The sequence below is a fragment of the Manis javanica genome, chromosome 8, assembly GCF_040802235.1.
Source record: "Manis javanica isolate MJ-LG chromosome 8, MJ_LKY, whole genome shotgun sequence".
NCBI lineage: Eukaryota > Metazoa > Chordata > Mammalia > Pholidota > Manidae > Manis > Manis javanica.
This window is the reverse complement of record NC_133163.1, coordinates 66,643,959-66,667,440: the sequence shown is the minus strand read 5'-3', so window position 1 is coordinate 66,667,440 and position 23,482 is coordinate 66,643,959. Positions and strand designations below refer to the sequence as shown.

General features: G+C 34.0%; 1 protein-coding gene across 10 annotated transcripts in view; it reads right to left on the bottom strand.

Moving 5' to 3' along the window:
* The window catches only part of HEATR5A (HEAT repeat containing 5A), a 118,971-nt gene that overhangs the window by 75,565 nt on the left and 19,924 nt on the right, over positions 1 to 23,482 (bottom strand). For 7 of the 10 annotated variants that reach the window (XM_073211396.1, XM_073211400.1, XM_073211402.1 and 4 more), the window contains 10 exons: positions 19,097 to 19,296; positions 17,623 to 17,834; positions 15,915 to 16,023; positions 13,790 to 13,939; positions 12,937 to 13,111; positions 9,051 to 9,211; positions 7,494 to 7,749; positions 6,718 to 6,873; positions 5,114 to 5,364; positions 3,049 to 3,160 (listed from right to left, as the gene is read on the bottom strand). In XM_073211396.1, the coding sequence (XP_073067497.1) occupies positions 3,049 to 3,160; positions 5,114 to 5,364; positions 6,718 to 6,873; positions 7,494 to 7,749; positions 9,051 to 9,211; positions 12,937 to 13,111; positions 13,790 to 13,939; positions 15,915 to 16,023; positions 17,623 to 17,834; positions 19,097 to 19,222 (1,708 nt within the window). In that variant the 5' untranslated portion in view covers positions 19,223 to 19,296. The remainder of the gene's footprint in view (positions 1 to 3,048; positions 3,161 to 5,113; positions 5,365 to 6,717; positions 6,874 to 7,493; positions 7,750 to 9,050; positions 9,212 to 12,936; positions 13,112 to 13,789; positions 13,940 to 15,914; positions 16,024 to 17,622; positions 17,835 to 19,096; positions 19,297 to 23,482) is intronic. The other 3 variants (XM_073211401.1, XM_073211403.1, XM_073211404.1) reach the window with 1 other exon arrangement.

The window sequence follows — 23,482 nt, the reverse complement described above, 5'->3', positions numbered from 1 at the left end:
AAACATAGCATTTTATTTGATAGCATTGTTAGCTAAGAGAAATGATAACTAGGAAGTGTAAAAACCAAAACCACAGTTTTTCTTCCCAACAATCCCATAACCACATTCTGCCGACTGTCTATTTTTCTTCTGAAGTATGGCAGCACCAAAATGGGCTCTAGCAGGAGACCACGTAGGTTAACATCCTGGTCTATCCATTTACTAACTGTGTAAACTTGGATAATTACATAAGCCTTTTGTGCCTCAGTTTCCTTGTTGATGAATGGGAGTGATAACAGTATTTACTGCATTGGATAGTTTCTGAGGCTTGTATGAGTTTACTTATAGAACAGTGTTTGACTCATGATAAGCACTTACATCATGTTTGACATTATGCAGTTACCATTCAAAAATCACCCCATTTTCATATGAAAAGATAAGACTATGGAAAAGTGAAAGGGCAATAGCAAGCCAGTCTTTTCTTATGCATGCAGTTTAGTAGATTAAAGTTTAATTAATTTCTCCAGTTTTCTTCTGACTTTTTAAGGAAGGCATATGCTAATTCCTGCAGCAAAACAAGCTTAACCCAACACTCTTTGCTCACTACTTTCTTTGATGAAGTAGTACTAAAAAAAACCCTCTAGAACTGGAAAGTATGGAAATGGAATAAAGCAATTAAGAACAGATGATTGTAAGAGGTTCTTGTGTATGAGTGCATGCGAGCGTGTGTGTGTGCACACAGGAACACACTCATATACAGGAGACTGTGGGATTAGAAAAAATTCTGAGAGCAAATTTTAGTTATAACAACAAAAAGTGTGAGTCGCTGGGAATACCCATAGTTGACAAATGTTTCATGAACATTTGCCTAACTATATCCTTATAGTAACTCAACAATGAACAGTGCAGCATCTCTTTTCTAGAGAGGTATCAAGATAATGTCATTTCAAAGACATATATGAACTAAGTTAATAAAAATAAGTTTATATAGTAATTACAAACTGAAACCATAAACAAGGGTAAATTTACTCACACCAAGAATAATGTATTTAAGAAAACCTACACAATTTATAAGCCACTCACAGATCTGTAAAACACACAAATCTGTAGGTGAATCAAGTTGTTTCATGTGACATCAAGTAAAATGGAAAATGGAGCAAAAGAGGTTAAAAATGTTGTGGTTCACATTTGAGGAATGGACTTGAATGTGGTCCTGTTTGAGTTTGCATTAGTTCAAAATAGTGATGGAAATTATAAACAGTGAAGGAAATGCTGAAAATGCAAAAGAGATGTTAAAACTGCAAGACAAAAATTAATGCTTGTCATATAAATACCATTTCCCACAAAAAAGAATTAGGGCTTCTTGGAGAAATGATGGATTTTAAGCCTAGGGCAAGAAATGTACAAAAGCTGGGACATCTTGTTATGTCAAAAACACACACATTATCAAGGAATACTAGGTTCTTGTTAAAGGCACACATGAGCCAACCTGAAGGGGTTCAACATTGACTAAAAATGAGACAATTTGAGAATCTAAATGAATAATGACTGCAATGGATTGAAACACATAAATACATAAAAATCTATGAGTTCATAATGATACGTAAGAATAAAAACCTCACTGATCCCCTTTGAAAGCTGCTACTTAACTAGCAACACATTCTAAAAGCTGGTTATAAAGGGAACTAACAAGGCATAACAAAATAGAACAAAACCCAAGAAAATATAGTAATTAAATAAAAAATTAATTTAATTATTAATCCTTTCATATGTGTTCATTCTGAATATGCAATGAACATGTATTAATCTCTTTTAAAAGAAGGGATCTCTTATAGTTTCTGATGGAATTACCTTGTCTGAAAAGTTTTTTTTTCATTTCTAAAATATTGCGTTCATCAAGTTATTTTCTCCTTTAATTAATCAAGATTACCAATATTACCAATATGGTAGGCATGAAACAATCAGACAAAAGCAAATAAAAACTTGATCACATTTTTCCCATCACACTGTGAAATGATCTATACCAACAAACAATTTCTGTAAATAGCCAGACAGCCAACATTTTTGGCTTTAAAAGCCATATAGTCTCTTTTGCAGTAACTCAATTTTGTTACCATCATGCCTAAAAGCCACGGATAAAATTACGTAAGTGAATAAGTGATTGTGCTCTCATAAAACTTTTTTATAGATACTGAAAACTGACTTCCATATAATTCACGTGTCACAAAATATTCTTTTGTTTTTTAGCCATTAAACACATAAACACTCTTAGCACACAGGCTGAATAAAACAGGTAGCAAGACAAATTTGGCCCATAGGCTAAACCCTGATGTAGTCCAATGAATCTCTTTAATCATCTCAGGAACATTACTTAAAATGATTCTTTATTTATGATTGTTTATTTTAATTTAAGCTCCTTTTAAATCAAATTACATAAGATGAATCAAAATGATTTATTGGTCAAATCTGGCCAGTTTTATATCCTAGCAATAAATAATGGCTATAAAATAGAGGCTTAAACTATAGCTTTAATAAAGCAATAAAATTACTTCTCAAAGATACAGTATGTAAATACAATAGTCATGACCATAAAATAATCACTGATTTTTCAGTAACTGTAATTTAAATGAGCCCTATCCCCTTCAATGTAACTACCTTATTGGTGTTTCCAATTCTCAGAACAATTACAGAATTGGAATGACCAGTTATGCTGTGTTCTCCTGCCTATCCTTGTATTGTGGAAATTTTTTCTTTTCTGAGAACAGATATGATTTCTGGAAAAACCAGAGTCATTAAGAGTTAAGCCTGAAAGATGATCAAATTTGCTTATCCTACTTGAGGCTCATAAACTGGTGTTGAAAGAATTTCAAATAAGATCTGAAAACATACTGAGGAATGAAGTAAGTATATGTCTTCTTAAGGAACCTACCAGAAAAAAAAATGTTTGTGTGGATATTTAAATTCTGGTACATATTGTTAGTCTTATCACATCATATATTACAATATTTTACATTAAAAAAATACAAAATAGTTCACAGGTTTGTAACACTTCCACAGCACTATTGTTACCTAATGTCATCAAAGCAGCAATCAGCAACCATCCAGCTTGTGTGCGCTGAGCTGAAAGGCGACTGTTTTGAGAGGCAGAACACAGCAAATCCTCTGCTAATGCCATAACAATCTATTTATGTATAGAAGGACAAGGTGGGAAAAAAAGTGTATTAATTTATTGGTTACTGGACAAATGATAGCAGCTAATAACATTCTCTTAAAAAGTCAGCTCTTACATAGAATAAATATAAGTGATAAAGAACAGCAATTCATGTAGCCTATACCACAGGACACTGTCATAGGAAATTATAAAAAAGTAAGTTTTCAAGGTTAAATACTGGCATTTAGGGTACACACAGCAATCCTATAATTCTTTGTAGAGCATATGTGACAACATTGTGTAACTGTTCAAGTTTAGCCATACAGAACTTGAATTTATTTTTAGTTTTAGAAACTACCTGGGATCTGTAATTACCAGAGAAAGTTTCATTACAGGAACCTCCCTTTTAAAAATTTTGCATACCACCTTAATACTTGAGTGGCTGATAATAGTCTTTGCCAAGGCAATATACTAGAGAGGTTAGAAGTACTCAAAAATAGCCTCACATTGAAATAAATTTTGTATCAGAGTGGGACTCATTAAAATGATATATTTTAAAAGTCTATGAAATAGGCAGTGTTATAAAACAAGAGGAAAAACCAGATATTTCACATTTATGGATAATGCATGCTTATACAGTACAAAGGCCAACAGACATCTAATGTTTGAGACAACATCTGTTACCAATCACCTCTAAAAAAGCAACAAGTATTATGAGTTGGCATATAAACTTTCTAAAGAAGAAGGCTGGTGTATTTTAAAACAACCATCCAACTTGCCACTACCTTAGGACTACCTGCAGCCTATACAGTTAATGGATATGCTTAAAAAGAGGACAAAACAAACCAATGCTGTCTGCCTAAACTAATAAGAGCTGAGTGTTAAATTTAATTAAATACATGCAAGGGCAATTCACTGTTTACTTACTAAAATGTGATGCATTAGTTTAGAATGTAACTAAAATAATAAATGTCAATGAATAACATCACCTTCTGAAGTTGTCAATCACTATTCAAATAGCGCTGGCAATACTTAAAACAGTTTTAGAATTTTTGAAGTAATGGTATGTTCTCTTGTAAAGCCTAAACTGTGGAGCATATACTATAAAATACTCATCAGTGGTGACACAGGAGTGACAGTGAGACAAAAAGGAACAATGGTGGTTTATTTTTTTAAATACTTATATGTGTGTGAGGCCCAGGTTATAAGAACTTCCATTGTCCAACAATATCTCTTGACAACTTGCAATTCCTAGCTATTTAAGAAAGAAACAAAATTCCCACATTCTGCTTTGCCTATTTTGTGTTTTACATTTCATTAGAAGTTTCTTTTTAGTTCTCTTCAAACTTCTTGGTACACTAAAACTGGGTTATTTACTTACTAGGTTCTGTATCATTTATCTGTTTGAAAGTGCTATATTCAAAAGCACTAAATTTACCCAGAAAACCCTATTTTTCCATAGCAATGCAATTTGGGGGGAACTTCTTTTTAGTATCATTATGAGCTCATGGGTTATATATATTAGTGCATCATTTTAACCCACTGCTGGATTATATTTTAGATGTATACATTATCCCAACTTTGGCCAGTGAGAGCCCATTAAGTTATCTCCTGTATCTTTTTTAAATGAATACAGTAGTCTTTGTTGACTTCCTTGTTTTCTGCACTTCAAATTTCAAATTGTACTTCTATGGCAGAGCTAAATATATAGCAAAACAAAGTTCAGGAATACATTCTTTTACTAGACAGAGATACTTCTAACAAAAAGCACAGAAGCACTTCTGTTTAACTGTGGATAAGACATTTTAGCTATCTACTCATTGTTTGCAGCAATTATATTAATAATATTTAACAGCTGGGTAGTACAGCTGATCTCAGAAATTTGTCTTGCACGGCTTTGACTGGGAGATACAGAAGAATACAATGATGTTAGCAGGAAAAACTTGAAATGTCATTATCATATGTGGAGAATGAAATCATTACCTTGCCCTTTCCATGAGGAATTCCTAAAGGACAGTGTTTCACAGCTCCCAACAGAGCTGCCACAGCGAAACTAAAGCCAGTCACTGCTTCGGGTGAAGACTTAAGGACAGTAAGCCGTTCCAGACAACGCTCCAAGAGAGGCGTCAGGTAAGAAGGTAATGCCACGGCAATGCAGTGTAAACACCAAGCTGCTGCCAGTCGAACAGAAATGCTAGGATGAAGAATAACTGAAATGACACTGTCAAGAATGCCTGGAAGGACAGAAAAAAAAACCAATAATGCTTAGCTGCGCAGATAAAACTCATCCATAGATAGTCAAAAGAACAAGCAGCCACATGGATACAAAATGTTACCTTTATCAAAAGCCAAATAATATTAAAAAAGTGATACATAATTGTAAGAAATTTTTTATACCCAAGAATTACTTCTATTAATATTTCTTATGAAAACTGGCTTAAATTTAGTCAGTACACAAAAAAATTTATTTCCTAAATAAGCCAATGTTGTTTACTTTATCTTAAAGACCATTATTCATTTGGTACTAGGAATTAAAAATTATCAATAGATAACAAAAACACCTTAAGAAGAAATGTCACATCATGCTCCATCCTCATTTAAAAAAAAATCCTTTTTAGCACATTTATCCTCATAATTACTATATTACTCATCTACCATACTGCTCTTATCTAAGAGCAAAATTTTAAACAAAATCTAGGCTTTGCTAGGTCCTCAATGGGCTCCTAACCAACTATGAAGTCAGTGGAGTACCACTACCAATAAGAATTAAAAGTCTACATTTGCTGTAATTCAATACACACCTTCATCAAAACATGTAACTATTCATGCTGAGTGTTACTTAAATAATACGTATCCTAACTTCAGTCAGCAAGAAATGGGTATCATAGTCAAAGGTCGAAGACATTAACAATGTTTTTCTAAAGTGATTAAATAAAAGAAGCCAGTCACAAAAGACCACATACTGTATCCTTTTATATGAAATATCCAGAATAGGCAAATCCATAGACAAAAAGTATGTTAGTGGTTGTAGCAGTACCAGCGGCTGGGGGAAGGGAAAATGGGGAACAACCGCCAACAGGTGCAAGACTCACTGGGTGATGAAAACATTCTGGAATTAGATAGTGGTGGTGGTTGCACGACTCTGTGAAAATACCAGAACCACTGAACAGTATACTTTAAAATGGTGAACTTCATGGTACATGAACCATCTCTCAAAAGTGATTAAATAATTTTCAAAGAGGGAGAGAAAAAAGAGACTGCTTGAAAAGACCTTTGAGGAAGTGAATTCCTCATACCACAAGGAAACTACAGATGAGAGCATGAGTTCAGGTTCACTTCTCTGTTTTTCCATATTATCTTAAATAGTCCTGGGTTGGGTGGGGAGACTTAGATAATGACCTTTAATTACAAAAGCAAAAACACTCAAATATTTTTAATAATCTTGATTATATGTCATAGAACATGTCTAACAAATCTGCAGTGGAATCCATAATATATAAGCTATCTGAGAGAGCTTTCTTTCCTTGGAAAAAAGATGACTAGAATCAGAGTAAAAATGAGGTATTTAAATGAGTCACGAATGGTACCTGTGCTTGAATCCTGCAGTAAAGGTGCAGCGGTAGTGCCAAGACTATGAATGAGATTTCCAAGTTCTTGTAAAGCACATACCAGCATATGCGGGCTGGCTGCTACGTCGGTGGAGCCAAGCCGGGTTTCCAGATTACTGTCACTCATCACAGCGTCTGACAGAAGTGTAAGAATTAACTATGCATCACTGTTTTATTAAAATACATTATAGGGGGTGGTGTCAGAAGCAGAAAAGTATAAAGGCAAAAACTAGTATCTCCACTTGATCTATATGAAATGCTTAGAAAAGTAACTGAAATACTCAAATGGGGACTTGCATCAACAGAGAGAGAACTGAACTAATATAAATAATTTAGTTCAAGTGACCTGACCATAGATCCCTTACTACTTTTTTAGCAAGTAGCACTGGAAGGGAGAACACATGGAAAACTAAGTAATATTCTTATTTTATTGATACACAAGATAAGCAGAGTGGACTTAAAACAGTAGAGGCACTGAGATGATCTAACTGCTTCAAAGACAAGGTATCAGCTTCTATAGGAAGATCATGGATTCTGAGGAACAATTCTCACCAGTCTTTAAGATCTGTACACATATATGATAGTTCTTACCAAGTTAGACAGTTTATATCTCATCTATATATTGATTACCCTGAAACAACTGATGTCTATTATAAAAGTGTTTTTTGTATTAATATAGTAATGTAACAGTTAACTTTTCCAAAAGGACAATTCCTTTAGCACCATTAAAAGAGAGTGTCTTAGTAGATCCATACCCACAACTTTCTTTAACTTCCAGATAGCCTGGCAAATATCCTTGGCAGCAGCAATCTGAGCCTTTTCTCCAAGAAGGCTTCCTATAGTAGCTCGAAGGATGAATGAAATGCAACGGCGACCACAGACAGCATCAACCTGCGTTTGAGTGGCCTTAGGGTGTGACTGTGACACAAGGCTTAGGATATGAGAAAGAAAGGCAGCAAAATTTTTCTCTAGCCATGCTCCTCCTAGTGTTGAAACAAATACCACATATGCCTAAAAAAGAAAGGAATTTATCTTCAAAATCAAATAATTTTTATTCTATATTAATATTTTCTCTTCCATAAAATATGTAGGACTAATATTTATTTTTATTACTTCCTCATTAATAGTGAGATTATCTATACAAATATACTGCTTCTTTGTGTGTTTGTTAAACAAAACTGAAGTACTCTGTCTTTCAAATGAGATTTCATTTATGCTGCCTATTTTATTTTGGTCAGACTGTGCAAAGTTTCAGGATGTCAGCATAGCGAGCTGGTACCTAAAATGTGTCTGTGGCTCCTCTGAAGAAAGCATTCAAGCTCTTTAACATTCTAAACAAGAAAACCCAAATCAAACATATAACACCTTATAAGAATGAACTATGTTCCAACACCATTAACTCTAAGAAGCTTTAGTTCTAGAAACCTGAAAGAAAAGTTTATAATAATGAATCAATGCTCTTTGTTTTCATGAATGTTAATGGTTTGTCTTACTACAGAAATACAAAGAGTAGTTTTCTCCTGTAATCAGACAGTAGTCTTCCCATGTTTTTTAGAAATACAGTTTATAATTATACTATATAGTTAAAAAAAATTATCTTACATTTTCATGAAATCTAGTATCATACAGTATAAAACTATGAGGACATACATGAATTAAAAAAAAATATATTTGCTTTGAACCATAATTGTATTTAGAAAACAAAGTAATTCAAAACCTCTGTATTGTTCTATTCTAAGATACTTTTCCTAAGGTTTAGCTTTTAACATTTTGTTTAGGACCAAGAATTTAAGAATTTTAATAATAGATTATATGCTGTAATCTTTACTTAGGAGTTGAAACTATATCAAACAGAAATACAGTATTGCCCATGCTGAAGGTGAACCTAAAACTTAAATTTGAACTTTAAGAGCACACATAAAAAAATGGAAAACATATTAAACCACAAGACACATGAAAGTACAAGGCCTCGAAACAAACATTTCCTTTGTGTTTCAAAGGAAATAAAAATTTCCTATTATTAGGAACTGAAACACATTGTGGGTAATAGACTATTTAGCTGGCTTTGTTTAAGGTTCTTTTTCTTTTCATGTAGTTTTTTTTTTACAATTTTTTAAATTAAGGTATCATTGATATATACTCTTCTTATAATATAGTTTTAAAAAAGTGTTTGGCCTCACCATATCTATTTATAAATATGAGAGCACTAAGTGATGACCCTGCATAGTATCACTTTTATCTGGAGTCAGATACTAAAAGTTTCACTACAGGCCAGTGGGAATTACACTTAGATACTGATTTGTGATTCTAACCTGAGTAACTCCAACTCGAACATCCCTACTGACTGAACTGGTTCCTTTCAGCACATCTCCACTGGCTCGAAGAAAGCCTGAAGTCCCACGCAGAAACCCTGTTCCTAGTAATTCCAGAACTTCCTCCAGAGATACTTTGCGAATGCTTTGACGTGAGGCTGCTATAACAAAACAAAAACAGAACACGTGATTCATATTTTACAAACTAAATTTTAATCCATGATCTTGATTTGCACAATCTTGATCAGCATGTTAATAGAAACAAAAACTAAAAATTCAAACAACATGCAAAATTTACAGGACATTATACAAATTAACACACAAAAAAAATGACACAAGGGAGAAGAGGTCAAATTAGAATGGACTTCGAACTCACGACAGTGACATCTTAAAGCCTATGACACTTTGAGATTACGACCTATTGCTCTCTTTTCCTCAAAAAGTTAGGCGGCTAAACAATCTTCTAAAACAAGGGAAAACATAAATTGTCTTGATATTCCATGAATGAAATGCTATACAATGCTTTATAAAGTCTTTTGAAATACTAGAAATGCAAAAAAATAATTTTATTTTTCCAAATGCTCTACAAGTCTTAAAGAAACTTAGATAAAGTAACCATGTCTTATTATTTTTTAATTCTCAACTGCAAGTACATCTTTTGTTTATATCTTCAGTCTCTGAAGAAATCAAAGCTAAATATTAGCATAACTGCTCAGTTGGCCCTTAGGCTATAAAAATTAAGAGATTAGTTAGGGCAGGATGTTTGTTTCAGCTTGACACAGCTGAGTTTCTCCTTGTGAATTAACATAATATAATCTAGGAAATAATATCTCCTTAAAACAACAAAACAAAACCATTTTCTCCTTTTCATTCTTCTGACAAACGATGGTCATGAGCTCTGACCCTCATTATTGACTCAAGTCACACAGTGGACAAATAAACTTGTTAATTAATTTATGAACAAAAAAATCTCCTCAAGCAAGGAGATAACCTGAAATAAATGAAAATCTATGTTGGCTTTTGAGAGATAAACATTGGTGAATTAATACAAAATCCATGCCCTAGATCACAAATTCTAGGAAGAAGAGACAACAATAAACATAAATTACTAAATCTGTAGTATGTCAGACAATGATTAAAAACCATGGGTGTGGGAGGAAGTGATTTTAAATAGGGTAGTTGGGGTAGGATTCATTGAAAGGGTAACATAAACACAGTTTGAGGGTACCAAGGGAATCAGGCATGCAAATACCCGGAGAAAAAGTGTTCTAAGCAGAGGAAATAGGGCAAAAAGGTCTTGGGGTGGGACACTGATGCTAAATGAGTCCATGCAGAGCTATGTGAACAGAGCAATGGAGGGGTCTAGTAGAAGGCCAGTGCAAGGATGAATACATAGGAACTTTAAGATCATTATAACAAGGATGTGAATAAAGTGAGATGCTGGTGGAGGATCTTGGGCAGAGGAGTGAAATAATCTGTCACCAATCTAGGCCACCATATTTTCCTTAACACTCTTTCATTTTTTAAGAATTCATGTGTGGCTAATTGCTTTATGCGATAGCCCTCAATTTGAATTCGAGTATTTCCTCAGAATTCTTAACAGGAGAAACACAAAAGCAAGCTATAAAGCCTTTTCCAAGCCTAACATCAAAAAGCATTGTCAGGCTTGGTATCAGTCTGTCTCTGCATTGATGGTATCATCTTTGGACACTTGAATAAGGTGTCTGCCAAGTTTGTTCTATGCAAAATATCATTTTTCCCTTTGTAATTACTATGCAACCTGGGTGGTGATACATTAAGATAGCATAAATACCCTGCACCCCATCAAATTTTCTTACGTGCATAAATTATTCCTATGATTGCACAAAAAGTCATTATGCCAATCATTCCATATTTATTAGTTGGCATTCCACAGTATAAAAGAGCTTTTCTCTTCTCCTTCATGTAGTTATTTTCCATATGTTCTCATAGATTCCTTTTTTATTTAATAGGCTATAATTCATTTCTATCATTATTCATTTTGTGTCTATTACTATCCTGGATTTGACCAATGGCAGTGTCTTCCAACGGCTTTTGGCACAAGATGATCTAGGGCTCATCCTCAGACTTTGCCTGCCCCAACCCCAAAATCAGCCACTTCTCCAAGGAGCCCCCATTCTGGATAGGCTTTAAGATAAATAACTATTGAGTGGGGGAAAGAGTCAAAGGTGACTTGACAAATTGTGGTTTGAACACCTAGAAAGATAGAGTTGTCATCAACTTAGATTAACCAATGGTAGGCAACTGGCCTTTTCTGTAAGATAAGGGCATATCAAAGAAGACTGAACAGGAATTTCCAGGGAGGAGGAAAGAAAACCAAGGAAGCATGAGGTCCTGAAAGGCAAGTGAAAAAAAAGGATGAAGAGGAGGATCAACTGAGTCCAGTATTGCTGAAAGGTCATGAAAGGTCAATAAGACAACTGGGCCCTGCCCACAGGCTTTAGTGTGGCTGAACATTATAACATAATCTCCAAAAGGGCAAAAGCTATACCAGCTGCCAGTGCTAATGATACAATTATAGAAATGAGCAATGCACATTTTCAAAAAGTTTTGGTTAAACATGTCTCCTAATTTCAATCTCTTATGTGGCTTAAGAATTAACCTCTTAGAATTAGGTTTGGGGTTGATTAATGATTGTGTATTGAGTCACCTATACAGAATTTTGTTGTTAAAAACCATTTGATCAATAAATATGAGAGATGTCCTCTCAAAAAAAAAAAAAAAGAATTAACCTCTTAAATGTCCTGAACAACTTTTTTTCCCCTGACTTGGGTTTCTTCTTCCAACCAACCTTTCAACACCCACCCACCCCATAAAAAAGACAGTGTTACTGAATTACAAGATTAGAAAAACTACAATGAAAACATTTATTATAAATTTGAAACTTGTGGGTCTCAAATGGAGAATGAGGGGCTGTATAGTTAGTGTTCCCCAGGAGATTCTGCGCTATACTCTCTGTCCTCTCATCTCTGGTTGAGAAACATGGGCTTCAGGGAAAAAAAACCTTCTATATAACAATAAACAATATCTATAGCAATGCTTCTCAAGCTTTAATGTTCATACACATTATCCTGAGATCTTGTTAAAATGAGAATTTTTATTTAGCAAGTTGGGTGAGGCCTGAGTTTCTGCTCTTACAGCTCCCAGGTAATATCGGAATACCTCGTCTGCAGATATCTGGAGAGCGAGGTTCTACAGAACAGTCACATTTTAATTTCTGTGAGACTGTTTATTCTTTGGAGAAAGAATGACAAAGCAAATTTTCAACTATTCATCAATGTTTTATACCTACTGTGGATTAAACCCAGGCAAGGACTCTTATTTCCAAAAATACCCCATCCTTGTTCTTTGTCCAGAGTGTACAAATAGAAAATAAAAGCTAACACACAATGCAAAGGGTCTAAATACAGTAAATTTCAAATATCTGTTTTTTGGAATTACTCACATCATGGCTCCCTTATACTAACCTAGAAAATGGCAAGCCAAATACATGCAATGACATGCGTGCTGCTTAAAAAAAATTCTCAAGATTTAGATCCTACCTCTTATTGGATAACACTTTAAAATTCACTTAAAATAAAAAGGCCATGATGTAAAGGAAGACAATAATTGAATAAAGAAATTGAATTTCTTCAAGAGCTCTTATTTTTTTCTTCAATTCTTGTTCAACTGTTTGAAAATGAAATCTTAGGACCTATAGCAATGTTTACAAACTAATGCTGATTTATAAGATATCTTGTTTCTTTTCAAATAATAATGAGTAGCTACATGTAATGCTACATGTTTGTTTAAATCAACTAGGAAAAAAATTATGGAAGATGTTCTGAAAGTAATTACATAAATTTACCTGATCCTGGATGTTTAGAAATTACAGCTTTAGCCAACACTGTGCCTAGTAGCTTTGAAACTGAAATCCGCACATCATAATTGGAACCTTCAAAGGACTTAAAACATAGCGTGGCCACACTGTCCAAGTCTGTACTCCACATGAAAATGGCTTCTTTCTGAAGTTCAAGGAGACACTATTCAAATCGAAAAACAGAAATTAATGAAAAACAAAATATAACTGTCAAGTTCAGATCTACACAAATTATAAACATTATGAAGATCTAACAAAAATAACACACAAATCCAAAGTATTCAAATAATAACTGTGGGGACAACAAATAAATACTTACTAAAAGTCATAAAACTTATACTACATAAAGCAATGTATCCACAGAGGGTGGGAGGAGGACCCACTCTAACCCAGCAGTCTGTGAGAAATGCCTCTAGAGCCGATCTGTTTGTTGGCTTTGAACAACTGTAAGAACAATTCCAACTTCACAGTGCTACCTAACCAAGTATGTTGAGAAAGCAGGATAGAAACAAAAACAAGTCACTTTCAAACATTATTACCTTACATGTAAATGTTACTTATACAATTATAGAGAGGAAACAGTGAAGTGGAAAGAATACTTACTGATTATCTTGAACTCCCTGCCCTCTGACAGGATGCTGCTAAGTACTGGAGGAATTGTGGGAAATTCACATAACTTTTCCAGACTCACTTTCTTCACTTGTTAAAATGAGATGGTACTAGCTGATTACCAAGGTTGCAGATCTCTGATCATGTAACTGTTACCAGTGTTTTCACAGGGATAGTGATTTAACTTTCTTTATGCTAATGTTTAGGAATTCTGCTTATTAGGCCAATTTACCTTAGCAGCAGCACAACGAACGGCCATAGATCTATCTGTTAAGCAGGATCTAGCAGCTTTATAAATATCCCTGTGGCAAGGTGTAGCAGAAGCTCCCAGTCCACTCAATATATTTTGCAGACTCAGCATAATCTCATAGCGACCTTGAGACTACAAACAGAAAAGAAAAACTTAAATAGAAAAAAAATTCACCATGAAGAATAGCATTAAGCATTGAAATTTACCTCATATATATTAGAGAAATACTATTTTTGTACACTAACCAACTCACTCTGACATCAAGAAACATTAATACTTGCTATTTTATGAAGTGTTTATTATTTGAAAACTGTTACCTATACATATTATATTTCAAAGCAATACAATTTTTGCAGGGTTAGTGTGAAGACTAAATGAAATTATATGGAAAGTGACTAGTACACAGCTTACATATTGTTAAGCATTCAATAAATGGTTGCTATAAATGAGGTAATGCAGTAAGAGCACAGAGTCTGCCCCCTACTAGCTACATGACCCTGGGCAAATCTGTTTCTTTATCTGTTAAATGGAGGTAATGCTACCAACCTTCCAAGTTGTTATAAGGCTCTAATGATTTACTAAATGTAAAGTGCTTAGAATAGTGCTTAACATACCATAATTGCTCAATAGATTTTACAACTATTAATAATATTTTATTATTTATTGGTCTGGTAACTCAGGGATTAAAAGTATGGTCTTTAGATTTTAAAATATCTGGATTTGAACCTACCCCTCAGTAGCTGTGTGACTAAACTGTTTTTACTTACTTCTTCATCTGTAAAATAAGGATAAATGAACTCTACAGAGCCAGTGTGACAAGCCCCTGTGGGGAAAAGATCACCACAGTGCCTGGCACATAGTAAACACTCACAAAATAGCAGCTCTTTATATTATTTATGTTTTAGTTTTACTAAATACCTCAAATGACTTCTGTATCCCAGGAAATTAAGACTACTAGAGATAAGTTGGAAGAAGACAAGATCAACATCAAGTATCATTTTCACAGTAATGTTACTAATTTATCTATGTTCCAAGGAGCACCATAGTGAGTAATTGTAAGTGGACATAACAAAATGGGTCCTAATGAGAAACTTCTTTCTTTTATTCCAATTTCAAATGTGTCTATAACTGGTGGGCGTGTATCAAACATAGGAATCCCTTTTGCTATCTCTAAAATGTTATAGCACCTGATGAGCTAAATCATAAAAGTAAAAAACAGAAAGGCAATAAAATATTTGGCAATTACTTTAAAATTTCTGAGACATACAGCAGAATCCTCTGTTAACCATGGGGCCTAAACAGTAGTAAAGCTTAACCAATGGAGTGAAGAGGAAAAAAAATTTCAAGTGGCCATACCTCAGTAAATAAAAGTCCTTACAAACATCTCATTTTAAATAAAACCAGATTTACAGGTGTTAATAATCTCTCTTCCTGAATCACCTTCTTCAACATTTTAGGAAACTGCTGGGAAGTGATCTGCTGAGTAGATTCTCTCATCAGTTTTATGTTATGGCCTTCACTTTGTAAAATTGTTGAATCAGCTACAGTCTTCTTCAAATTTAAAAATTTTACATTTGAATTTTCCCATGTTTTATTTCAGTACATTTTTTAAAAGTGTGTATGCAACTAGCCAGCATTTTTATAAATTATTTCAGAGCTGTTTTCTAGACTGTTTTCTTAAGTAAGGTAAGAGGGGCTGGGATGATGTCTTCATACTTAAAGATGCTGAGTTGCCCTTAAATGCTAGGGACCTTAGATTTAAAATTTTTGATTTACAAACATACAAATACTTTAATTTCAAAACTGACTGTTAAGAGGGTGGAACAGGGATGGGTCTGCCAGAGAAATTCCTTAGTTTTTGCCTATTTGGATTTCTCTGAATACATGAAATTAAATTGTGTTATTGCTTTTCTAATAAAGAATCAACATACAAAATACACATGGACATCACCTAGAAGTATGTCATTTATAGAAACACACACAATAGACCTATGTATGCTTACATGTATGTATGCTTACATAGGTAAAGCTCCTATATTGGTTCAAGAAACTATAAAACCTGTAAAATACTATCTTTTATTCTTTGGTCAAACTTATAGTTACATACCTCTGCACTCTTCACAGCTTTAAGAATATTCCCCACTGTGTCAGTAAAGGTGTTACCCAGGATTCTACCCAACTTCTTGTACAAGGAGCCCAAACATACCACAGCAGCACTGAAACAACAGTTAAATTAGAAATCAGTCATGAATGAAAAATCAGGAATAAAAAAAAATCTTAAGACTATGTAAAGGTGGCTATTTAATTTTATTTTTAAAGGATAAAATTTCCCAGACTCTACTCCACTGTTAAATCCTAAGACATAACACTTAGGTAAGTATCATGAAATTATACTTCCAATAATGACAATGTAAAAAAGATGCATCTTCAATGAATCTAAATCTCAGCCCAAAGATTCCATATTCCCTCAAATTTTTTACAAAACAATTTTTAATAGACCTGAGCTTCCTCTATTAGATAATCAAAGAAGGTCTTAAAAATAAAAGACAAGAAAAATAAGAATCATGTTCTTAATCAAGTCTTAAGTTCTGAAAAGTTTATGGGAATATAGATTCTGAATCAGATCAACAAAATTTCTATAAAACTACTATCATGGAACCACATACAGCAAATTGGCTTCTCTAAAATAACAGGTGATAAAATCAACTGAATCCAAAGGAGAAAGAAACTAAGTGCTGTTCTTTTTTTTTTTTTTTTTGAGAGGGCATCTCTCATATTTATTGATCAAATGGTTGTTAACAACAGTAAAATTCAGTATAGGGGGATCAACGCTCAATGTACAATCATTAATCCATCTCAAGCCTAATTCTCGTCAGTCTCCAATCTTCTGAAGCATAACGAACAAGTTCTTACATGGTGAACGAATTCTTACATAGTGAATAAATTCTTACATGGTGAACAGTACAAGGGCATTCATCACAGAAACTTTCGGTTTTGATCATGCATTATGACCTATAAACAATCAGGTCAAATATGAATATTCGTTTGATTTTTGTACTTGATTTATATGTTGATCCCACATTTCTCCTATTATTATTATTATTTTTATTTTTAATAAAATGCTGAAGTGGTAGGTAGATGCAAGATAAAGGTAGAAAACATAGTTTAGTGCGGTAAGAAGGCAAATGTAGATGATCAGATGATCAGGTGTGTGCCTATGGACTAAGTATTAATCCAGGCTAAACAAGGGCAGCAAGACATCCACGGATGCAGAAGATTTCTCTCAAAGCAGGGGGGGGTGAGGTTCTGAGCCTCACCTCTGTTGATCCCCAAATTCTCACCTGATGGCCCCCCTGCGACTGTGCCTGTCTTAGGTTGTTCCTCCCTTGAGGAATCTTACCCGTCTCTGGCTAACCAGTCATCTTCCGGGGCCATACAGTAAGTGCTGTTCTTTTTTAGGATTTTATAAAGGTATTTTTCTATATGATATTCACTATTAATTTTTACTAGTAATTAATGAACTAAAAGAACATCCAAAACAGCAGGAACTTAAAATATCTTTATCTTAAACACTCAACTGCTAAAATCTTTAGTTTCACTTCCAAATCTAGGTTTCAAATATGTCTAAAATATCTTTTAGAAGATTCCTCAGTCAGCTGGAAAATGTAACATTTTTTTTTTAAGTTTAATTTTATAAAATAAGCAAAACACTTGTATTTAAGTTTCAAAATAATGATATCAAGTAGTTTGGTTCTGTATAAAAGTGATATACCAAGGCAGCACTATTTTATGCTCAGTTTTAATATTTAACTTACAGTTTAGTGGGAAGATAACTTGGAGAATCATCTTTGCTACGAATAAGATCATTACATTTATCGATTGTCTCGTAAACAGAGAATGTGTCTCCAATGCTATAAAGAATGCCTAGATTCTTAGCAAGGAGGTTTCGGGTAGGAGGCCCTGGGGAGCTGTTCAACAAAGATAGGAGCTGTTCAACAAGAGTCTTCTGTTTCTCCCTTACATCACTCTAGAAAGGAAGGTAACAAAAAGACAATTCAAAGTCAACATAATTATATGTAACCCTCTACGATGACTTTTCTTTCATATATTTCAGAAATAGCTAAAAGGTTCTAAGAAAATACTTTGACCAAAAATTACAAATAGGTTAGTGGCATGGTCATCATCCCACATGAACAGGCAGTTTGTTGCCCTGCTGTTATCTCCAAAAAGTAAGTTCTGGACCACAATATCCTGGAGTTTCTAGAAACAAAGAATAGGCTCTATTTCTTCTGTATCTTTCTTCTTACATTTGAAAGGTTCAGTAAATTTGCATTTTAACTAGAGGTTCTTAGTTATTAAGCCTCTGTCCAATTTATATCTGCATAATAGGAGCAATCTATAACCTATCACGAGAGCTATCATGGTTACCTGTTTTATTTACATCTTACTCTAAGTTTACTGAAATTTTCTTTTTGCAAGCTTATACATCTATGTACCAATAATATTACTCCATTTTACATATCTGCTCTCTGAAAAAGGAATACAGCAACATCAGCATAGTGGTAATGGTATTCAGGTGCTCACTGAAGCCTAAACTACAATGAAATATTTGTTAATTTAGTGTATGATTTTTATCTTGTTAAATTCTAAATGTCCTCATGAGTAGCATCTTTGCATCACTTTTCCATTACCCACAGTATTGTTATTATGTAGGGGAATATCTTTATCTTTAGCGGGTGTATGCAAATGTACATCTCACACAGAGGCTCAGTAAACCAATCAGTCAATCAAATGAGGCAAAATGTTAACAAACTGCTCAATGTATGCAAAGGGTGTGAGTGATTAGTTTTCTTTTTTGTACCCAATTCACAGCTTTTAAGAAGAAATACGTTTACTCAGACTCTTCAATTCATATTCCCCTTGAAGAGTTCACACCTTTTTTAAAGTGAAACTCCCATTACGTTATTTAGCAATGTACTGCACCAGAGCTTTGCGCTTATGGAGGTACACAAGGTACAGAAGATTATGAACATGAAATCTAATACAATGTAGCCTGAAATTAGTTTCTGATATGCTTTTAAAGTAATATAAAAATTACTGGCTAATTTCTTCCTGCTTTTTTGAACAGAAAAAACTTCTTGTAATATTTCATTATAAAGTCTCGGTAAGGTCTAGCATTTGAAAGCCAATTTAGATTATTGTGGACATAACTAGAAAAGAACACTAAAGAAACTAAATACGATCTGGTACTTAAAAAACACAAAAAAGAGTTTTTGCGATTTTACCTACCCTGCTTGTTGCTAGCAAAAGTTTTTCCAAATATCTCAACCAATCAAAAATGAACTCTGCCTTCTGAACTTCACCTAGTTGATTGCATGCTTCTTCATTCAGCAATAAGCTATGAGCTAATTCCATTCCTTGCAGAAAATTCTCCTAGCTGGTCACTATTCTTCTCATTAAACTTCGGTCAATACACCTAAGAAAAAAATCTGTAAGAGAAGAAAATAACATATTTGAAAAGGACAGCGAAAAAGGAAGGCAATCATAATGCTAGAAATCTTTCACTGAAGAACAAAAAGAATAATTAAATGGAGACATATTTTATAACAGCTTTCAGGTGAAACTGGAAGAAGTTCAATACTAGACTCTAGGTAACACTGACATGAAATCTACCCTATTATTATTATTCTTTTTTGGAGAGCAGACAGGAAAATAATTCTGTATTATTGACATTTTTATGTAAAAAGTTGCTAAACAGATATTCAATTAAAATTCTGAAAATTTTAAGATTAGGCTACTCAAATGTTAGATTTTCAATTTTCTTTGTAGTATAAATGTCCTTTTAAGAAAATAGGTCATGGGTACTTATTAACAAATGACCAAATACCCAGACTTCCTACTAAAATTCTATGGTAAAGCTTAACAACTCCCTGGACCTTCGCCTAGGTGCATATTCTGTCATTTACCTGGAGATCCAAACAGGAACACAGGAACTTTTCCATTTGCATCTGTTCTCCCAGCCTAATAAAGAAATGCTCATAGCTTGTGGCTATAAGTTTAGGAAAAGATCCCATCTCAACCAGTATAGTCTCCTTATCTCCATTAGCCTTGTTGTGAAAGGAAACTCCTGTTTTTGAAGGCACTTAGATGAATGTTGTCCGGATTTGTAGCAATAAAGATCATATTTGCTTTGACCCAGATCCAATGCAGCCTTCACTTTTGTTGAAGCAAATAATCAACAAAAGACAGAGGAGGTTTTGTTAGTTTTTTTTTTTAAATTGAGGAGCATCTCCTGGGCACATGACAGTGCCTTTCCAGAACATATATGAGTGTGTGTTTTTACACACATACATGCTAACACATGGGAATTTATAAGCTGTACTGTTATTATGGAATTTTTTAATTTTAGGAGGTACATGCTAAGGATATAGCAGAAAAGCAGCATGATGTTTGTAACTCATTTTCAAATAGTTAAGTAAATCAGTCACTATCAGCCATAAAATATGGCAAAATGTTAATAGCTGAATGTATGTAGTAAGTATGTGATCATTTTACTATTCAATTTTTCTGTATTTTTTAGAAGATCACAATAAAAAGTTGGAATAAATTATTTAAGAAAAGAAATTTTAAAAAAACACAAACTACCTTAAAAAAAATCATTACTACTAGTTGTAGGAGTAACAGCTATCATTAAGAACATTCAACAACAGAGAAGGCATCATATATATAAAAGATGGGTACTCCTATTCATGAGTGTATTAAAAATAAATTGGATATATTATAAATAAAACTCCAAGCTAAACACAAAACAGGAACTGGAACTGAACAGAAATACAGGTAATTAAACTAAAACTTTTAAATATGTACCTCAGTCTCCTAGGCAAATGTCAATCTTTTATTGAGAAGCCAGTAAGTAAAGCTATAGTAAAAAATCAAATGGGAAACTGGAGAAAGCTTTTTTTTTCTTCTTTCATTTTTTCTCCCGGGGAGTTTACTACTATACAATTACCTAGCATATCATCAAATCACCGTAACTATTTCATAGCTGAAAAGTGCCTCTTTAAAAGACAGTAGTTACAAACTGGTACTCTGTTGGCCAACTTTGGCCTGTAACGTACTTGGGGAAGTTAACATTTAAACATAAGATTTTACATGAAAATCTGGGTCCATATCCCCTACAGGAACAAAAGAGCTAATCTAAGAAGGGCTCTCCAGCAGGTCACAGTTGCCACCTGGCCTGTCTTATTCATTTACATTATTTGCCAACTTCTAAGGGCATTTGTTTTCAACTCCCACTCCTTGTCTGTGTCCTCTGGCTTAGGCTGATACTCCGGATTCTGCTATGCTGCTGCCCCAAAGGCCTGATTCACCACTGTCCTCTCAGGCTTAGGGCTGCTTTAGCCATATGGGCTGCCCCTCAGCCATATATTACTGACCGCCCAGTACCTCCCATGACCTAGCACTTAACAGTCCTAAAAAAAAAGGTACGTATTAGGTTATATTCAGAAATGCCAATTTTTTTTTAGTCATTTTGAATAATTTTATTTTGTGGAGAATTTTATACTTTTAAGCACAAAAAAACGCATAAGCTATTTCCTAACACATTTTTTGTCTCTTCCATGTTTGAGTTCTACCCTCTTACTAATTAAATGATTAATGTCACTGTCATTATTGAAAATGTTTATTTCTTCTCCATGTTTCTTGGCCACTCTTGCCTAAGTTTTGTCTATTTCAATAGTGTTTTTATTTTTGGTATCATTAATCTACAATTACACAAGGAACATTATGTTTACGAGGCTTCCCCCTTCATCAAGTCCCCCCCACAAACCCCATTACAGTCACTGTCCATCAGCGTAGTAAGATGCTGTAGAGTCACTACTTATCTTCTCTGTGTTGCACAGCCCTCCCTGTGCCTCCCCCGACATTATACATGCTAATCTTAAGGGCCCCTTTCTCCCCCTCCCCAACCATACCTCCCTTCCCACCCATTCTCCCCAGTCCCTTTCCCTTTGGTAATTGTTAGTCCATTCGTGGGTTCTGTGATTCTGCTGCTGTTTTGTTCCTTCAGTTTTTCCTTTGTTCTTATACTCCAAATATGAGTGAAATCATTTGATACTTTCTTTCTCTGCCTGGCTTGTTTCACTGAGCATAATGCCCTCTAGCTCCATCCATGTTGTTGCAAATGGTAGGATTTGTTTTCTTCTTATGACTGAATAATATTCCATTGTGTATATGTACCACATCTTCTTTATCCATTCATCTACTGATGGACACTTAGGTTGCTTCCATTTCTTGGCTATTGTAAACAGTGCTGCAATAAACAGAGGGGTGCATATGTCTTTTTCAAACTGTGCTCCTGCATTCTTTGGGTAAATTCCTAGGAGTGGAATTTCTGGGTCAAATGGTATTTCTATTCTGAGTTTTTGAAGGAACCTCCATACTGCTTTCCACAATGGTTGAACTAATTTACATTTCCACCAGCAGTGTAGGAGGTTTCTCCTTTCTTCACATCCTCACCAATATTTGTTGTTGTTTGTCTTTTTTGGATGTTGGCCATCCTTACTGGTGTGACATGATATCTCATTCTGGTTTTAAGAAATGCCAGTTTTAAGGAACAATATCAACAGAGGAGTTAATAAATTCATTTTAACAGAGACAAGAATTTAGCTTGTTTAAAAAAAAAACCTTTCCTTTCTTAAATTATTGATGTGAACTGACCAAAATACACACAATTAAGGATAAAGTTAATAAATGCTAAAGAAACAATTTCTGAAAGAAACACAATATTGAGGAGGTGAGCAGCAAGTTTGCACTCAATATCTATGATTGTGTGAGGAAAAAAAACCCTTAGTATCATATAGAAAATTTCTCCTAGCAGGGCAAGTGAAAATCCTATCTTAAGAATCAAACTACCCTTTTTAGAGGTCATTAGGACTGCTGAAGAGACATTTTTTTCCTTAGGCAGCAGCAATATTGTGGTGTCAAATTATCTATCAAGAAGCAAAACAGCTAAAAAAAATGAAATAATAAATAATTCAGTAAAAAGCTTGAGATCATAAGCAGGGCATAAAGTTATCTCCAATGCCCTCATAACATTCCTCAGATGAATTACTCCTAAACGTAGACATTCATATGATAATCCCACATCTAAACACCCAAGTCTAAAATGCACCTGTGTTCTCCACATATGCACTGTCAATGAGACAAGCAACTGCATTTTGAAGACAACAAATAGTCCTGCTATTATCTGGTTTCACTTTAGGAAGATGAACATAAATGCAGCAAATCTACTGTACATTTAATAAATCTACTGTACACTTAATATAATCACAACCCTACGACTATATAAAGAATATTTTTCTAATTTTTATCTTATTTGAGATTACAAAGTCATTAATTAAAAGTGAACATGTATGGCAATATATTTTTCAAAGTAGTTATGCTACTTGAAAAAAACTGTAAAATTGCTGCTCCAACTGTCTTGCCAGCTGTTCTTTTTGATAGAAGCTAATATTTATTGACCACTATCATCTATGCACTACTCTATGTATTTTACATTTTTTCTGAGTGATTTTCAAAACTGTCCACAAGGTAGCTATTTTTATTAGTCTTATTTTAAGATGAGGAAACTGAGGCACAGAGAAGATAATTTTCTTAAACTCATACAAAACCTGG